General features: G+C 32.1%; 1 protein-coding gene across 1 annotated transcript in view; it reads right to left on the bottom strand.

Moving 5' to 3' along the window:
• Positions 1-317: 317 nt before the first annotated feature.
• Positions 318-16,253, bottom strand: part of LOC139519792 (microfibril-associated glycoprotein 4-like) — a 45,726-nt gene continuing 29,790 nt past the window's right edge. Inside the window, exons 5-6 of the mRNA XM_071312056.1 lie at positions 13,260-13,424; positions 318-3,189 (exon numbers count right to left, since the gene is read on the bottom strand). Of these exons, the coding sequence (XP_071168157.1) occupies positions 2,936-3,189; positions 13,260-13,424 (419 nt within the window). The 3' untranslated portion in view covers positions 318-2,935. The remainder of the gene's footprint in view (positions 3,190-13,259; positions 13,425-16,253) is intronic.

Genomic DNA, 16,253 nt, shown 5'->3' with positions numbered 1-16,253 from the left:
GAATGTTCCTACTTGAAGCAAAAATTTCAGAGACTCAATCGACTCAGAATATTTCATTTTTTGTAATATTTCACTTAAATAACAAGAAATTTTAACACATAAGATTACTCACATGCTCAAATGTGAATGTACAGCTTCCCATATTAGGTGTAATACCACCATTGATTTTACCCTATTAGCTTTGTTAAATTTGCACTTTCCAAAAAAATGTGTAGAATTCATATCTTTGTTTCAAATAAAGAAATACTTGGCAGAAGTAGAGTTTTATTATTTCCAGTACAAAGAAAAAAAATCACATAACATTTCATTGCATATAAGAAAATAACCATCACTGGAAGTTAACCAATCAAATTTCTCCACTTATTCTATCTGTGTACAAGGTTTAGTCACCATGTACATGTAACCTCAAGATTACAAAATATTCTATAGAAATCCAAAATAAAAAAAAATAATGGTGCTTTGAAATACCCAAGACATATTATCTTTTCCTGCAATAAAATGTAGGATTAATTACCAGTCAAATTTAAGGGACTATTTTTTCGACCTATTTTCCTATACAACTGGGTGTGACGTATCATGATTTGGTAGTATTACACCAAAAGTATAATGCCATCATGTTATTGTTCTAATATAATTTTGAATATACTTTAAACGACAAAATTGTTTTATATTTCTTACTGTGTGACATTTATATTTTCTGACGTCAAACAAGCGAAGCAATAAATGTGGTTGTTTAATTTGATGGATGCATGTTGTGCTTCGTTGTTAAATATTTGTTTATTTTGAGATTGTGAAACAGTGTTGACTGATGTACCCATATTTTGACAATTTTACCTATTGTCTGATTGTTCACGTAAGGTTGTAAATATAATTGAATTTTATGCGAATGTCATACAAAGGAAAAGTTTAGCGCTTTAAAAGCTTGTTCAATCCACCATTTTCCTCATTCGAAAATGCCTGTACCAATTCAAGAATATGACAGTTGTTGTCTATTCGTTTGATATATTTTATCATTTGATTTTGGCATTGGATAAGAGACTTTCCGTTTTGAATTTTCATCAGAATTTAGTAATTTGGTGATTTTACTTCTTAGTTATATTTTTCTTTGCTTTTTAGTGAAAACTGAATTTGGTACATTTATCCTGATACATTATCCACTTATATTTCCCCATCTGAACTTGATTTAATGTCAACATGGTCTACCTGATAGTTGATTATTTGACCTTCACTTGACTACAAGGATTAAAGACTGTGGTAGTGATGGGACAAGCGACTTTTTCAAAATATTCAATCATCAGAGTGAAAATCCAAAAAGTTGTCTGTTGGTTTTTTAACTACTTTCAACTATTTTATTTGCCGCAATGACCAACTTTAACTGCATAGTGTGCTGTTCTAATCATAGGGTAAAGTTGATCATATTTTCGTCTTCTTTGCAAATGAGTTAATTTATTTCTGATACATTCAAATCATCATACCGTCTTACGAATTATTTTTGAAGTGCTGTCTTCTTTTAACTTAAAACTTGGCTTCATTTACATAACTTATAGTTTCCCTTTATCTTTCACTTGTAAATACTGAATTAGTAGAAGAAGTATTATTATCATCTAACAATTTATTTATTTTATCATGTTTTTCTACGCTGTTTTCGATTTAACACCTAAATTGCCAACTTATCTGTACATATTTACTACCATATTTTTCAAAAAAAAAGTATTCTTATGTTACAAGTTTATACTTTTGCGCTTTTTATAAATCGTTTGTTTAAATGGAATGTTTTGTTGAGAGCAGCACATAAGTCAAGGTAGAATAATGATTTGTACAAGTTATTGTCTTTTCAATACAAATTGAACAGTTAAGTATACTTGTAAAATTGAATTTGTACAAGCAATAACTTGTATGATGGCATCATATAAGTAATTACTTGTACAAAATGATAACTTAACACCTGGCAAAAGTTAAATCTCTTTGTTCTTACTGTGCTATAATCTGGATAATGCACAGCAAAGGTGTGCATTAACTACCTCAGATATACTGCACAGTTCTAATCTATGCTTACCTTAAGGGCCGGTTCCTGGATTTTGAAAGGGGCGTTATTCTATCAAATTAAAAAAAAATGTCACCGAGTGTAGCGAGACTTAAGACAAGAAAATTTAGAGAACACAATACATAATGCAGGAAACCTTTAGATCCCAGTCTTTAAAAAACAATCAATTGTTACAATAAAATGCAAAAATACTTGAACAGAAACAATACTTCTCAAAAAAAAAACCCGAAGGCGTTCTATATATGGAAGCTAGACATACAAAATCATGACTTAAAAATGAAATGCAAACTACGAAACGTCGATTAAGAAGTGCACAACGTAGGGCATTAATTTTTTTTGTACATAAATTAGGCCGTTAGTTTTCCCGTTTGAATTTTTCCTTCTTATAACAATATGCATGTGCAATACATTTTCTGACTTGAGGAAAGTTAAGGAAACTAAAAGAAGAGCAAATATATAATGTTTGAATAAAAGTATATTATATAGCTTTATGTATATAACTGAAAGGTTTATATTTCGGTAAAATAGTTAGTTATTGTGCATTTATTTTTTATTTTTTGCTTATTAGAACATGGTTTTGTTCAAACAACGGAATAGTGACGTTATATATGAATACGAATCAGGAATTTACCGATACGATCTGACAAAAATTAAAGTAAATAAACTAAATAATATTAAAAAGTCGATTCGGACTGTAATACATCATTGAATTCTGCGGTTAGATAAAACCTCGACACTAGGGAACAAACAACTACAATCAAAACATTTTACGGAAAGCAAAAACACTATGATCCGAAATCCAATGAAAGACTGAGACACGCATAATAATTTAAAAACAAAGGAATCGAATTCAAAATTTGCATTTTTTTGTGTTAATGATTCATATTTCAACTATCTATAGGCTTTGCGGATCATCATGACTGTTTCTTTAAGCGAGTAGTGATAACCCTTCCAGGTCTTCCAGTCGATTCCATTAGCAAATGATTTATGTTTCCCTTTCAGATAGAGTCCATTCAGGTTGCTGAAGTGACATCCTCTATACCACCAGGCGCCCTTGAACCTCACTGCGCATGACCCTCTATAATGATCGTTATCCTTATCTTTCGTTGAGAATTTCATTCTGTTCTGATAAGCCATCGAATCCCCTGTAAATATACATATTATCTTGGAATTTCAATTTAAATATTCAAATCATATCCAAATGAATAACAAAATAGGCATTGTAAATTATGTTACTATGTGTTTGGATGCAAAATGTAACATTTTTTTTAACAATATATAAATAAACAAATCATTACTATTTCTGTTGAAAAATCGAACATGTTGTGTCTATGCTTTAACAATAATTACATTTGATGTATGTTTCATTATAATACTGTATTCTGATAGGCTAACTGCACATCACGTGTTATTCCTTCAGCAATTGCATCACTCAATAAAACTTTTCATTCATGATAACACGTGGTCACAAAATAAAGTGCACAGGTAAATTAAATAAAAACTTGATAAAAATCGTGTTTTCATGATTCTAGCAAAAAAATGTAATTATAAGTATTGAATGCTTCTTTTTGTAACTTCATAGGGTTGTAAAAGCGTTGACCGTGCGCACATTTTTAGAATGAAACGCTTCCGCGCTTCATACAAAATGTACTTCGGTCAACGCTTTTACACCCCAAAAAAGTTACAAAAAGAAGCATTCAATTCTTAAATAAAGAATATTGTACTAAGGTATTTTGATGTTTCATATATTAGAATTTAATTCAATACTAATTAAATTCAGTTATTGTAATTATATAACTTGGTATGCCTATTATTGATTTAAATTGACGGTGTGTTCGATTCATTTTATACTGGTCACTTTAATATGCTAATTAGTTTAGCCCGCGAAATGTTAGTCCGTGCAATTTACCTCGTGTGGTTTGGTCATTTGAATTCAAACCTTACACGGAGCTTGACCAAAGCTATAGAATTTAAAACACAGAAGAAAAGATGAGTATTCTTTTTTAGTTTTAGAATTAAGCAACATTTTATAAAAAATAATAGCTCAACAATTTGAACTGTTAATCTGGTTTTTCTTTCTTAAATAATTTTAACTTTGTTAAATGCTTTAAATAGTCGTGAACTTTTTCTTTGGTGTTATAACTGAATTTAAATTCTATCATTGTTTAAATTGTCAATCTTTTCTTGGATATTATTTTATATTTATATTTGTAAATTGAGTAGATGGTTATACTTATTGTGCGAGTTGTTATATCTAATTGTTTAACTGTCTTAATACGCTAATGAACATTTACCATGTTATTTATTCTTAATCCAAATCCAAATCTTGCAGCGCGAAGTAACCGGTGAGTAAGCCACATACTAATTTCAACATAAATGTATATATAAATTCTTTAAGTCCTAAATATGCATGAAATAGGTGCCACTGGACATAAAGAAAAACAATCTATGAATCTAGGTATGGCAACGAATGCTATTCACATTCAATGCATTTTGAACTTCAGTCCTGAATGAGATTGGTTTACAGATTTCACTGCATAAATATTGTAACTGATATACAGATGAGTTTACTTTACTTTTATACATACAAGAATTTTAATACAGTTATCTGACATAATTATTTGTTTGAAATTTCTGGAATAAGAATATTGTTATATTATTTTCATTGTTTTTCAGTGCAAAAGGTTTTTTAGTCCAGTAGAATAATTGTTAAAAGGTTGTTGTTTATCTTTATTTATAAGCATTCACTATACATGCTATATAAGAATAAGAATATTTCATTAAATGTTAATGAAAAGGGAACATTCTAAAACTATCATGACAGTAAAAAGACAGATGACATATTTCAAAACTTTTCTTGTCTCTCATGGTACAACTGATTTTTATAGTTTGTTCTTATGTTGTACTGTCACAGGTCAAAAGGGGGGGGGGGGGGGTGGATTGGGCACCTGCTAACATGTTTAACCCCACCATGCACATTCTGTATGTATGTGCCTGTCCAAAGTCAGGAGCCTGTAATTCAGTGGTTTTCGTTTGTAGATGTGTTAAATATTTGTTTTTCGTTCATTTTTTGTACCATAAATTAGGCCGTTAGTTTTCTCGTTTGAATTGTTTTACATTTGTCATTTCGGGGCCTTTTATAGCTGACTATGCGGTATGGGCTTTGCCCATTGTTGAAGGCTATACGGTGACCTATAGTTGTTAATTTCTGTATCATTTGGTCTCTTGTGGAGAGTTGTCTCATTGGCAATCTTACCACATCTTTTTTATACACACACACAAACATATGCATTTGTATATAAAGAGTAATATTTCATATTTTGTTTCTTTACATTCAAATTTTAATAAAGTTTTACTTTACATTTTCAATATACCAACTGATGCTCTGAAAAAAGGAATAAACAAAAATCGTCATGTTCTGTGACTTTGGACGATAGAATTTCATGAGAGTGGTTGACATTTTCATGCTTTAAGCTTCTATTTTGACCAAAAAACTTAATATGGAGGATTGAAATTGACTAACATGATGTAAAAGAAGCAAAATAAACAAAAGCTATAACCCAAATGATTAAAAAAAAAAAATATATATATATATATATATTATTAATTTTTAAAGAGGCAACAGTTTTTCCAGAGTAGTAAAAAATTACCATTTTGAAAATTTGCTATTTCTTCGTTGTTATTATGTGTATTGATAAAAGTGAAACTGTTTTGAAAATGTCTGACTTCACAATGCCTTTAAAATGAGGTCAAGTTTTCTTAGATCAGTTGATTTAAAAAAAAAAAAAAAAAAAAAAAAAAAAAAATCACTTTCCGTACCTAATGAATCATTTCTTTTTGTAAACTTTTGCGAGCCATCAAGGATGTTAGTTGACTATTTAAATGTATATACTTTTCGATTTAATTGTTTCATAGTTTTCATGTATTATAGTCGATTATAGGATAGGAATATTTCTCATTAACGAAGGCCACTTCAATTGATATTCGGTAGATACAATAATTATTTTATTTTATGACTTTCGTTATCAATATGATATTATCATTATGAGTATACTTGAAATATCTGCCACTGGACATTGACAGCCACAATCAAGCATTTGCGGCTTTTTCTACTTTGGTTATTGCCATTGTATCTTAATACTAATTAGTCAATGGTAAAAATTGAAATATTTGTATTTCAATATTGATTGAATTGTTTGATTAAGGGATATAACATTGACAAATGATATAATATTTTACTAATGCATTGACTAACATTGTAATTATTTGTTTAAGCCAGTATGCCGAGAGGAAAAGGGGAGAGGGTACTGCCAAATCGTGCTGTACGTAGGCAAAATCAAATAAAGCTACCGGTAAACAGAAGGCTTCGCCCAAAGAGAGTTGAAATTGTAAGACAAAATATAACCATTCCACAACAGCCGTTAATACCACCACAACAGCCATTAATACCACCACAATAGCCATTAATGCCACCACAACAGCCATTAATGCCACCACAACAGCCATTAATGCCACCACATCAGTTAATACCACCACATCAGTTATAACCACAACAGCAGTTATTACCACAACAGCAGTTATTACCACAACAGCCGTTTGTACCACTACAGCCAATTCTACAACCACAACTCATTTGAACTTCAAACTTCCTCTGCAGCCCGCTGAACAACAAGTTCCTGATCAGGGATGTGTACACCCAGGGCAGCCCACAGCTCGTAATTCTGTACAAAATGGTGAGATTTTAGTTATACCTACTAGTAATGATGTTGATGTGTTTGTACCACAAAAAAAATTATAAACCAAATATGAAATTTAGAATATGTTGATTTGGCACAATTACTTTACAAAAACATTTTGTTTCAAAAATTGATCAACCGAAAAAAGTGCTCGGTTTTGATGAAGATGGAGACATTTTAATTGACAGAAACAAATATTCAAAAGTAAATCATTATCTAACTTAGGTGAGTGGACTGAAGGGTTTTTAAATTATATGAAAATTTTATTGCAAAGATTCCCGGAATTGGCAAATGAATTGATTAGCTACATGACGATTATAAGGGGGTGTACCTTTTGAGAACGTTTATAAATTTGACATGCAATTTCGACTTAGAAAAGCTCGTGATCATATGCGTACATGGGACGGCATTGGTGGGCAGCTATGGCTTCAGTTTATTGCAGTAGGCATAAATCATGTTCCACAGACATCTTCTTATACTTCTCACACAGTTATTAGTCCTTGCTACGATTATAATTTTAAGGCCGTTTGTACTCGTATGAATTGTGTATACAGCCATGAATTCAGGTATAAGATGTAGCCAGTTCCATCCTTCGCTGTACTGTACAAATTATTCATATAACAAGAATAATCCTCGAAGTTCTGTAACTTCGGACTATTCTGCTCCTAGGTATTAAAACTACCCTAGGGCACCTGATGCAAACAATTTTGCACCAAGGTATCAGTCCAGTGCTAGAGCAGTCAAACAGGTTTTTGAATACACATGGAAATTTTAACCCAAATACTCGTTTTTCGATAAATAATTAAAGATTTCCCTGTGAGCAGGCAAATGTTCCACGGATGCAATTTAATCATTTCAAATTTTATAATTTTGTTTACAGCTTGCAATCACCGTATGATATTTGGTATGTTTGGTTGTTCCCCTGTTAATACTACGGTTTAAAGGAATATGTTGACTGACTACCCTGTTAAAATGTTGGCAAATTTATTATATAATGGTTTTAAATATGGTTTTCGAGCACATCATACAAGCAAAATATTAAAGTCTGTTTTACAAGATCCAAATTTAGCTTGGAAAAATCATGAGTGAATTGAAATGGTAGAATTGCGGGGCCTTTTTATTATCGACCTATTTCTAATCTACGTGTTTGGAAAATAATTTTAGAAATTATAATGGCATTTCTTATATTTTGAGTGACAAGTGGTTGTCGAGTTCTGTTTTAAATCTCTTTATCGGTAGTGCAAGAGTTATTCAAATACTTGGCTTACGTATCAAATGGACTAAATTAATTTCAAAACTTTAAACATAAACTAAACCTGTATGACGTATGGCCATGCCCCGTTTCACATTTAGTTAATAGTAGCTGACATGTTTAAAGATGAATATTCTTATTCCACTGGGAATGCGTACCTTTCAGGCATTAGGTTTAATCATAAGATCAATGGTTTATTGGACAACACTCATTCTTTTATTGTTCAAAAGATGCTCAGTGACATAAGCGACACGTCTGTCCTAAGCCTATTACTATTGGTATATTAACTAGACTTTTAGATGCGCTTAATTTAGTTTGTAACAGTTATTCAGTATATGAAACATGTTTATTCAAAGCTTCATTTTCAGCTAGAATTTTGGGTTTCTTAGTTTTGGAGTAATTGCAAATTCAAATTTTAATGAAAATCTTGTTGTAAAACGATCCAAGATATAATTTGATGCTTATTCAGGGTCACTTAAGTTATTATAAAAGTTCCTTCTTAGCAAACAGATCAGCTGGGTAATTCAGTAACGACAATTCTGGAAAAGAATAAACTACTTCAATTTGTCCTGTCCGGTTGATATCGGACTACATTGCTGAGACACAAAGACGATGGACATTTTCATACACTTTAAAAAAGGTTATGCAAAAACAAACCTTGCATTGTATACTAGTTGAAACACTTTATTTCAGGGTACCTGAATGATATTTGGGTAATTGGCTCTTTTATTGTTATAGGAGCTGTCATATTAAGCTTATATGTGCATCGTTTGGATTGGAGATAGTTGGGTGTATTCCTAAAGCAGATTCAAGGAGCTCTGAAAATGTTATGTATATATTTTCTTTAAATTTCCTCATTGTTTGGTTTTCCCTTACAATGAATAACATAGCTTAGATGTTGACAGTATTGCATTTTAGCTGACGTTTATGTTGATGTTGCCACATGAATATCAATTTAATGAAGTTCAAAGTATTGAATTTAAGTTGATATTGAAGTTTTTGATGTTTGTGTTGAAGTTGATAATAATGTTGTAGTTGATAATAATGTTGTAGTTGATAATATTGAAGTTGATAATAATGTTGAAGTTGATAATATTGAAGTTGATAATATTGAAGTTGATAATAATGTTGTAGTTGATAATATTGAAGTTGATAATAATATTGAAGTTGACAATATTGAAGTTGATAATATTGAAGTTGATAATAATGTTGAAGTTGATAATGATGTTGAGTTGATAATGATGTTGAAATTGATTATGATGTTGATAATGACATCGAAGTTGATAATGATGTTGAAGTTGATTGATGTTGATTCTTGCTGTTAAATTTGTCATGCGGTAAATTTTATGGCGGATTACAAGTTGTGCAACTAGTTACTCAACTTGTAATTTTGGCGGAATTTACTTTAAGCTGCTATGGACTACCCAGTGGCTCCTGATATAACTTTGTTACTGCTGGATCGCCCTTCAGTAATTCAATCGTCATCAAGTTTTGATTGACAAGTTGATTGTGTTTCTTTCTTGCAATAAATGCCATGACAAATTTACAGCCAAATAAAACATAATTTCTTTAGTGATTTTGATTTATAGTTTATTCGTTGGATTCATTAATTACATCATGAGGTCAAACAATGAGAATACAGATTTAAACAATACAAGTACACTTACATTTTATCTAGGCCCCCCTTTCAATCTATGTGTGTATATATATATATATATACAATAATAGAATTTAATTCAATACTAATTAAATTCAGTTATTGTAATTATATAACTTGGTATGCCTATTATTGATTTAAATTGACGGTGTGTTCGATTCATTTTATACTGGTCACTTTAATATGCTAATTAGTTTAGCCCGCGAAATGTTAGTCCGTGCAATTTACCTCGTGTGGTTTGGTCATTTGAATTCAAACCTTACACGGAGCTTGACCAAAGCTATAGAATTTACCCGCCCTCCCTTTTCCCCATTATGAATATTTTCTGCTGCTTTTCATTTATCGTTTCAGTTTTGGAAGAATGACTATAGAACCAGCGTCATGGCATATATAACAGACTGAGTTTGGAGCTTTTTTGTATTGTGAATGGACAGGCGGAATTTACTTTAAGCTGCTATGGACTACCCAGTGGCTCCTGATATAACTTTGTTACTGCTGGATCGCCCTTCAGTAATTCAATCGTCATCAAGTTTTGATTGACAAGTTGATTGTGTTTCTTTCTTGCAATAAATGCCATGACAAATTTACAGCCAAATAAAACATAATTTCTTTAGTGATTTTGATTTATAGTTTATTCGTTGGATTCATTAATTACATCATGAGGTCAAACAATGAGAATACAGATTTAAACAATACAAGTACACTTACATTTTATCTAGGCCCCCCTTTCAATCTATGTGTGTATATATATATATATATACAATAACTAACATTATGTGTTTTTATTTCATATAAATGTATAAGCACAATGAGATTTAGTTTATATATATATATATACCATAGAAAATTTCTAAAATCAAGATCTTTCTTATGAAGGCATTGCATCGATGTGCAAAACGATACAATACATTAATTTATTTAAGAAAAATCGCATTGAGTGTTTACAGCACTACCAAAATACAAAATGGAAAGGTGAATAAAATTTTCAAATATGTACAGGGCCGTAACTACCTATGAGGCAGGGGAGGCAACTGCCTCCCCTGAATTTTCTATACCAATTTTTTTTTTTGAAGTAATAAAATGAAATATTGACAATATGTACATGAAGAAATTGAATTAATATCATAAACTACACAAGTTTACAGTTTTAACAGTGATATCATGATATATGTGATATATCTGTCATTTTCCGGTTTTTGATCGAAAGTGAACCGTTTCAGTATTTTTTATTTTTTTCGTGTGGCCGTCCGTCTGTTATTCAGTATTCGTACGAGAACACATATGCAACTTTGCTTTCGACAATTTTGAATAAAACTCAACTATGCTCATTTATTTAGGGGCTCAATTAAGCAGAGGTAGTTCCCTTTTTATTGTGAATCTTTTATGATATCGGAAATTCGTTACCGGCTGAATCAGTTGTTGTGTAATTTTTTAACGTCTCAATGCCTTAGTAGTAAAACTAGCAGGGACTTCTATACTAAGTATATACTAGTATATATAGAAAGTCCCTGGTTGTAGTTATATACATGTCTGTTCAGCTTTCAACAATATTAAAATTCAAGGTCCTCGATAAAAAAAATATCTTGCGTTCTATGATCTTGCTTTATATGTTTTTATTTTAACTTACCAGTTTGATTTCTAACAAAAATATCTTTAAAACGGATAGCAATTGTATGCATAAAAATTGCTTCCAGGATCCAGCAATACTGATGTTTCTTAATCGAAGGAAAACGGGTGATTTTTAGCCATATTGAGAAAAAAATGTATTTAATGTTAATAATTATAGGTCAAAGTACGGCCTTCAAGACGGAGCCTTGGCTTACCCGAACAGCAATCTCAGCTTGTTTTTTGCATATAAATTGCTTCCAGGTTCAAGCAATACTGATGTTTCTTAAAGTAAGAAAATCGAAGGAAGATGGGTAATTTTTAGCCATCTTACTGAGAGAAAAAAATCGGCGGGGGCTGCGCCCCCCAACCCCCTCTCTATGGGGGCCTCAATCGGCGGCCCCCAAACCGCTGCCTCCCCTGAATTCGAACCCTAGTTACGGCCCTGATGTATCGTAATTGATAGTTATCCTGCAGCCTTATAATATAGATTAATCGAAACAATCCGTGTTGATTGCTAATTAGATCTGGTTTTGAAAAACTTACATAAATAATTGTCCCATTTTTAACCGGATTTTTGTGACAAAAATGTCGGTTATTGATTTGGGGATGCTCGGCGGGCGGCCGGGCGGTCGGGCAGTCGGGCAGTCGGGCGGCCGGGCGGTCGGGCGGGCGGCAATCAAATGTTGTCCGTGCATTAACTCATGAACCGTTTGGCCAAAGCTTTTAAAATTTTAATATGTTGTTACTGACAACTAAATGAAGGTCAAGTTCAATAATGGCGATTTTGACTTTTACCGTTCAGGAGTTATGGTTCTTGAAAGATTGAAAAATGGAGTTTTCAGTCGTGTCCGTGCATTTACGCATGAACTGTTCTACCAAAGCTTCCTAAATTTTAATATGTTGTTACTGATGACAAAATGGAGGTCAAGTTAAATAATGACGATTTTGACTTTTACCGTTCAGGAGTTATGGTTTTTGAAAGATTGAAAAATGGAGTTTCCAGATGTGTCCTTGCATTTATGCATGAACTGTTCTACCAAAGCTTCCCAAATTTTAATATGTTGTAACTGATGACAAAATAGAAGTCAAGTTCAATAATGACCATTTTGACCTTTACCGTTCAGGAGTTATGGTTCTTGAAAGATTGAAAAATGGTGTTTCCAGTCGTGTCCGTGCATTTTATCATGAACCATTCAACCAAAGCTTTTGAAATTTTTATATGTTGTTACTGATGACAAAATAGAGGTCAAGTTCAATAATGACGATTTTGACTTTTACCGTTCAGGCGTTATGGTTCTTGAAAGATTGTGAAATGGTGTCTCCATTCACGTTGTTGCATTTACTCATGAACCATTCAATCTAAGATTTCAAATTTTAATATGTTGATACTGATGACAAAATGGAGGTCAAGTTTGATATTGACGATTTTCACTTTCACCATTCATCAGTAATGGTTCTTGTGATATTGCCAGGACACAAATAAATATTAATAAATCCGGTTTGCTGTCGTTGTGACAGCCTCTTGTTGTTATTATTTTGCGATCCTTTAAAGTTATTTACTTCCATGTTAATGATAGTTTATACTAAAAGTAACTGATACAAGAGTAAATGAATATTTTTGTCCGTTCTAATTTAAACAAATAAATGATTAAAATAATTACGCATTTAATAGATCTTTATTTGTATGTGCACCTAGTGCATTGATTTTTTTTTTATAAAAATAGGAAAATTTGACAAAAGAATAAATGAAAAAAAAAGACATTTGAATATTATTTAGATTTTATTTGGAATTTAACAATAGACTTAAGATCTGCTAAACTATGTTCAATATTTCCTCAATGTAATAATGTTTTCCTTTTATCAAATTAAGATGTAAGGAAGATATTTGATACATATAAGGGTCAACAATATAGTCCAATAATTTAAAAGGGGGGTAGAAATACAGAACTACAAACGGCTTACCTGCATTACCAGAATAACCACTAACATCTAAAACATAACCAGAACTCTCTCTACCAACACTGAATGTCTTATACAGGGCATACTTCCGGTTGTTTTCGAAGTCTTTCAGATCAATCCTCAGTTGATATTGTCCGTGAGAGGTAAGTTGATGTAGATGGTCGTTACCTAAAGTAAATTTAGCTTAAAAGCACATGAAGTCAATAATAAAGGTGTAGGAAGGTGTGATTTCTTAGAAGCCTCGAACATACTGTAATAGTTTGAAACCTGGTCTTGTTTGTTTTACAGACTAGGGGAATAGCTCTGGTAGCATGGATGGAGGCGATTACATACGGACACATAAAAACACATCAGCTTCATTTTCTACATTTTAATCAGACAAAGATGACGTCAATAACAAAAACACAATTACTGACAAAAGGGGAACAACTCTCTCTTACACACGAAACATAATCCGACCATACATACTGATATATAACATATGTTGTTCTTTTACGTACGCTTTGTTAAATGTAATCTACTGGTTGGGACTGTGATAAAAACAAATCTTTATCCTGACACAGAAGTTGTCAGGATTTCAATGCAGAAAAGGGACAAATAAAAAAGCGATGTTCCTTTCCTCCTTGTTTGATTTTTGATGTGCATGAACTGATTTTGTGTTGTGGAAAGATACCCGTAGCATTTATTTTTCTAATATTTATATTAACTGAAGTTTAATTCCCTTTTCATGATTGTCCGGGAGCTGCACAAACATATTGATGTGTTTTCAAAACTTAAATACATAAGATTTAAATTATGATATATAGTTATATAAAACATTACTAAATAAATAAATGATTTGGAAAAAACGTTAAAGGTATCAAAAGTCATCATAATTCCGAATGCAATTTTGTTATATCCGGGAACTATGGTTCTAAACCTTGGTTTCATCTGGGTTTTTTTTTGTTCTGAAACTTGGTTTTATCCGGGTTCTTTGGTTCGAAACCATGGTAACTAGTTCAACATCCGGGTTATTTGGTTATATCAACCCAACATCTTTATTCCATCTGGGTTCTATTCTAGATCATTCTGATGTTCCCGCTGAACTGTGAGAAGATAACCGCAAGTATACGAATAAAAAGATTAAGTAGCTCAAAGACGCTAAAATTGTTTCATTACATTAAACATTTCTGCATCGACGGTAAAGGAAGCTTATCTTCTCACTTTGATTATTTTAATTAAAAAACTAGATAAACGTAAAGCATCGTATAGATTTAAAAAATTCCCCGAATTATACAGTATATCGAACATCCTTTAATTTAATTCAGTCGTTCTGTTTTCAATATTTTTCCTTTACTCCCTCGTCCCTTATTTCCGCTTATATTTCTAGAAGTTTTAAAACCACCCAATTAGGACATTTCATTCAAATGCCCAATGATATGTGCATCTAGCCACTTGACCAGTTGACGACTTTCAAATTTATTTGATTGTTCATTTATTTTCAAGTTCGACTGAATTTTATTTAATTAGCTTTGTAATAGTTTCAGATTTGATAAAAATGCATGTGAAGTATCTGTAACAATCCTTTGGAAAGGCATGCATATAATCATTCGGCTAAAAATATCGAGAGATCTGATATTAAGATTGAATATCTTTATCATAAAATTGTGTGTATGTTAATGACAGTGCTAGTGGGATGAGTATCACCAGTACAATAGTCAAAACTTCTGTGTTGGAGCATATATGTAATACTGTAATGCCGACATTCCCCCCTTTTTATAGTTAACCTATGTCTGTATAGTTTCTTGAAATTATTGAGGATAAAACTAAAGATGTTAGTGAGATGTCTAATGTTACAAGTAGTGTAAGACTTGTCATTTGTTATTTTGGCTGTTGTTTTCATGATACGACAGATTTGTGTATGTTAGTTTGTTAAGAAGTTTCAGTTCACGTACTGATTCCGTATTTTCGCGGTAGTTACCTTATTATACTATAAACTCAAATAAGACTGTTCTAATGATCTACTTATAAATTTAATGTCGAAACCCATCTTTATTGATGAAGATCAATCATTGTTTACAAACAGTATCAACATTACGGGAGTTTCCCTAATATGATCCATGGTTGCCGATTGGTAAACAATATGTAACAAGCTCTGTCATTGGTCAGTCGAAAGTATAAATACCAAAACAACAACAGAAACGACGGAGTGTTGGGTTGACAATGAATGGATAGTGACAAACTTTAATAGAAGCTGGAATATGTCTGAGAAATACAGACAAGCGTTGAAAGTTAACTTTGTTTTAATTTAAGATTGTCGGTGCCGGTGACGGTGCTAGATACGGGTGCCGGTGACGGTGTTAAATACGGGTGACGGTGACGGTGACAAATACAGTCACCGGTCACGGTCACGGTGCTAAATACTGGTGACGGTGACGGTGCTAAATACGGTTACCGGTGACGGTGACAGTGTACATTAAGAGTTATGTTGGCGGTTTTGACATGATTAATATGTCATTTAATGTGTTATACTTAGTTATTGTCTTCTTAGTTCTATAATGAAGAAAGGTGTTTTAAACCTTTAATTGAGATTATAGAAAGATACAAAATAAGTGACAACCTTGTTACTTGACTGTTGAAGTATATGTACTAGTTGTGTGTGTCTATGTAAGACCAACCTTAACCGGGAACCTGTCCAGACCAGTGACGGATCCTGCAAGACCCATTCTCTCCGGCGTGGATTATTTTTGATATTAATAAAATATGAAACTTTATTTTATTCAGATATTTTATTTCATAACTGAGAACTATATATAAATACAAGTATACGTTTTCCCTTTCTGTAACGCGTTTTGGTCCGACGGTTAATAGTGGACGTCGAACCTTACACTTTATAGATCCTTTAAATCCCTTTTTATTTGTGACCCTGTGTTCTCTGGTGGCCGACTCTAGCACCAGGGAGGCGGCGTTACAATTTGGTGGCAGCGGTGGGATTGATTTATAGAGTCTGTTAGTGTT

Source organism: Mytilus edulis, chromosome 4 (genome assembly GCF_963676685.1).
Source record: "Mytilus edulis chromosome 4, xbMytEdul2.2, whole genome shotgun sequence".
Taxonomy (NCBI): Eukaryota; Metazoa; Mollusca; class Bivalvia; order Mytilida; family Mytilidae; genus Mytilus; species Mytilus edulis.
Note: the sequence above shows the minus strand (reverse complement) of the source record. Positions and strands in the feature narration are given on the sequence as shown.